Consider the following 4,112-nt stretch of genomic DNA (forward strand, 5'->3'; position numbering starts at 1 on the left):
GATTCCAAAGAAAACACATAACATTTCATCTACTCTGGTAATGGTCTTTCAGCTTCCACTCACCTAATTAAATTCCCTGACAACCTTATGATTCCAATCTTTCAAGCTTATCTGATGCCTATTATTTTATTCTTTCCAATTTCATTAGGTTAATCCATTTCTTAAAAATGCAAATAACCAAAATTTGTTTTCCCTGAATTTTTTTTATAACACTGAAACAATGTCTACATGGGCTGCCACTGTCCTAAAAACAAATAGCAAATCTAAATTGTCAATGATAAATGGAACTTTAGGTTAGTGTTACTTTGTAAACAGGCTGTTTTTCCCACAAAAATAGGAAGATTCATTCTAAAAGCCGGAATATACATCTCATAGAAAAATGACTCATCACAAGTAGTTTGATGGCACCAGTGAAGGTTTATCAAGCTGTTTTCTCAGCCTCAATCCCACCCTTTCTTATCTGGGATGCTTAGGGCTGGGGCAATGCAAACTACCCTTTATTTAGCCAGCCGGCTTACTGTTAGAAGCACTTCACTAACTTAGTGAACTTCACTCTAACTTAGTGAAGTTAGAAGCACTAACTTCAGTCAGACCACTGACTGAAAGGCAGGAGGAAGGAGAAACCTAGCAGCTCTCCACCAGCCCAACTAGCTTCACCATACCCTCAGGACTACCACCTCTGTGGAGCTCCTCCCCTAAGGTATTAGGTTCTGATAACCCCAATTTCTTCCTGTTGTTCCATAGCCCAAAATGGTGATTGCTATACATCAGGAACCTCAGGGTTCCTTCTTTGTGTTTTCTTTCAGTACTCAATATGTGAACTATCTACTTACCTAACCCCATATATTAAATTCTGTGTTGAGATAATTAGTTATGATTTCTGTTTTCCTAAATGAACCCTGACTAATGGAATACTTAAAACCATCCTAAATCTAGTTTTATCCAAATATTAAAGTCCCAATTTTCCATGGAAATGTACTATCCACATTGTTTCAACAAGAGACAAAATAAAGCTTGAAGGTTTTTATATGCCAAGGTATGATGATCATCCAAATATCCAAGGCAAAATCTGTTGGCTTTGACCTATGCTGATGGCGTTCTAATTGTTCTTTCTTTCCTATAACATATTTTCAAACTGTTACCTGAGATAATTTTTTAAATGGCAAATATGATGTTACTTTACTGATTATATGCTTCAATATACAACTTTTTCTGATCTGGTCCCTACTTATCTCTGTAATCTTAGCTCTTGCCATTTTTCTACACTATAAAAATCCTTGCAGTTCTCTAAACATGCTATGCTATTTCACACTTCTTCATCTTTGTAAGTGCTATTCCTCCGAATGCTCACAAAGTCCAGACCTTTTCAACTGGCTAAAGTTGAAAGGTCAGTAATGCTGGGAAGCATTACTTATACTTTAATATCTTTCTTTTCTGTCTCCACCAGAAAGTTCCTTTAAGATGGGCCACATTATCTTAGTTCCATATATAAATACAAGCTAGCATACGCCTGGTAAACTGAAACTTTATTAACCTTTTTCTGAATAAATTCTAAATTGCATTTGAATCTATGACTAAAAAATTCAAAACAAGTAACAGTTACTTCACTAACCTAAACTTTGGAAAATATTTAAAATCCCTCATTGGGTTTCATGCTCTTGAGGACAGAGACCTTTGGATTCTTAGTGTCCAACAGAGTATACAGTGCACAGGAGATATTCAAATATATGCTTATAAGGACTTTATATTTTATGAAAAGAAAGCAAGCTTAAGTTAAACCACCTTACAGAAGTTTCAGCCTAAGTTCTTTATATCCCACATATCACAAACGTTAAGATTTTGCTTTGTACAGGAACGCTGAAGAAATAATACCAAGATGGTGTCTTCCAACTATGCTCAGTTCCACTAATAAGCTTGGCTCATTAGGCTGAAATAGGATTATTACAGTATTAAATAAATACAGTAAGAAAAGGTCAACTGTGATTCAAACATTTTAAAACAATAAAAGACATTAGATTTAATAAGACTTGCCAAGGGATTTTTTTTGTTATTTGCAATAAATTCCCAAAAAACCCAAATTGGGCATGTTTATAATACTTACTGCATCTGAAGTTTTGCTTGGATTATTGCTTGGATTAGAAGAATGTGAATTTGAACTATGAAGAGCACTGTGGTTGTGTGAATTTTCTTGTGGAGAGTAACTGGTCCCTTGAAAAATAAAGAACAAAGTAAATTATGTGTTTCATGTATAATCTAAACTGATTTCTATCATACTAAAGATCACTGTATATCCCTAAATCGACATTTTACATAAGCATCAGGAATATATATATTCATACTTTTTATAATATATAAACTATCTGTGAACCTACTAAAGACGTGGCTTAAATATACTACATAGTTGATATCCCAATATACTATGGAACAATGTTTATAATTAAGTGAATGAAATACATTTCATTCCTAGCAACTTTTGGTGTTTTTTATAAAGAAAATTTTTACTGGAGAAAAACAGAAGAACAATGTATATACAGAAAAAGGCACAAGAGCTCAAATGCTATAGAACTAAAAGTCACTACTGTACGTTTTTCCAACTATATTTCTATGTCTTAGCTCCTTCCTACTTGCTTTCTAATTTTCAAGTAAAACAGCATCAAGGTTTCCAAAAACTTAAGTCTCGGGGAAGGGACTTGCTTTCAAGATGGTAAAGATGATCCCAAGAGTCTCTTCCTAACAGGACTAACTCTACCTAAAAATTGCTTAAAAGTAACTCGAATCTTGTAATGTACACACCTCAAAGACCATGAGGGATGACAGTTTCTCTTTTAAGAAAAGTCAAGGTGTAAAAATCCAGACTTGCAAAAACACTTTGATTAATAATACAAAAAGATTTACCACAAAAGTGTAATGTTAGCATTTCAATTTCAATCCATGTACTTAGCGGTTTTTGAGCAACAAGGTAATATAATCCAACTTGTTTTTTTTTTTAAATGAGATGGTAATCATATGGAAGCTACACTATAATGAACAAAAACTGAAAGTGGGGAGAGCAACTGAAATGGTACAGTGGTCCAGGAATTACCAGACAGAACCAGAGTGGGTAGGAGTATAAATGAGTAAGAATTAAGTATTTCAATCAAGAAACAACTAAATGGTTACGAGATAAGGTAAAGTGAAACAAACACGATGATAACTTGGTTTTAGATATGGAAGCGGAAATGGTCAGCAGATCAGATCTAGTAAGAATTCAAAACAAGGGGAATAAGTAGATGTGGACTTATTATAGAAGTCTTTTCTACTAACCGTCTAAGGTAGGAAACTCTAACTTTGCCTTGCATGTATTAATAGTAAGCAAGCGCTAAGAGCTCATGGATGAAATAAGAGAAAAGGCAATGACCAAGATGTAACTCTTTTTATAATGGAAGCTACAAGCAGATTCAAAGACCCAAGAAGGCTAGTGATGTCACTAAAGAAAATAATTACTTAAGTACCGTGGTTACTTAAGGACAATTGCAAGTGGGGACAATAGAGATCACCCAAGAAGCTTGATGCTTGAGATGTCTGATAGTTTCTTCATCTACTTATCTTGGTATCTAGTTATGTAAACACCCTGACACCCTTTTCTAATACCGTAAGCAATAAATAAATCCTTAATAAATGCTGTAAGAATGACCAAGAAGAAATCAGTTAAAAATAAGCTCAGAAAAGTTAACAGAGCAGACCTGAGACTGATATCCTTAGAAAGGCCTGTTTACACAACTGGCCTCTGGCATACATGTGGGAATCCAGATTTCAGAAGAGTTTCCACAACCCCAACTGGCAAGAGTTGCTCACTCTGTCTAAGCAGTTTGTATGTATAATATAGGTTTGTGCTGAATACCTGGTTTCCTACGGGGAGTCTGAAATCTTGGTACATGCTAACCAAATCCAATAAAATCCTTGGGTGTGTCACAATTTGTTGCTGAAGGAATCAAGTGCATCCTGTGTGACTGCTAGCAGAGGACTCTTGGAAGCCTGCACCTGGACTCCTCCAGACTTCACCCCATGTGCCTTTTCTCTTTGCTGATTTTGTACCTTTTCACTGTAGTGAGTCATAGCCATGATAGTGACTA

General features: G+C 35.1%; 1 protein-coding gene across 6 annotated transcripts in view; it reads right to left on the reverse strand.

Moving 5' to 3' along the window:
* Positions 1-4,112, reverse strand: part of WAC (WW domain containing adaptor with coiled-coil) — a 95,587-nt gene that overhangs the window by 48,433 nt on the left and 43,042 nt on the right. For all 6 annotated transcript variants that reach the window (XM_012654891.1, XM_012654890.1, XM_012654889.1 and 3 more), the window contains exon 3: positions 2,102-2,208. In XM_012654891.1, the coding sequence (XP_012510345.1) occupies positions 2,102-2,208 (107 nt within the window). The remainder of the gene's footprint in view (positions 1-2,101; positions 2,209-4,112) is intronic.

The sequence above is a fragment of the Propithecus coquereli genome, unplaced genomic scaffold, assembly GCF_000956105.1.
Source record: "Propithecus coquereli isolate 6110/MARCELLA unplaced genomic scaffold, Pcoq_1.0 Scaffold45, whole genome shotgun sequence".
NCBI lineage: Eukaryota > Metazoa > Chordata > Mammalia > Primates > Indriidae > Propithecus > Propithecus coquereli.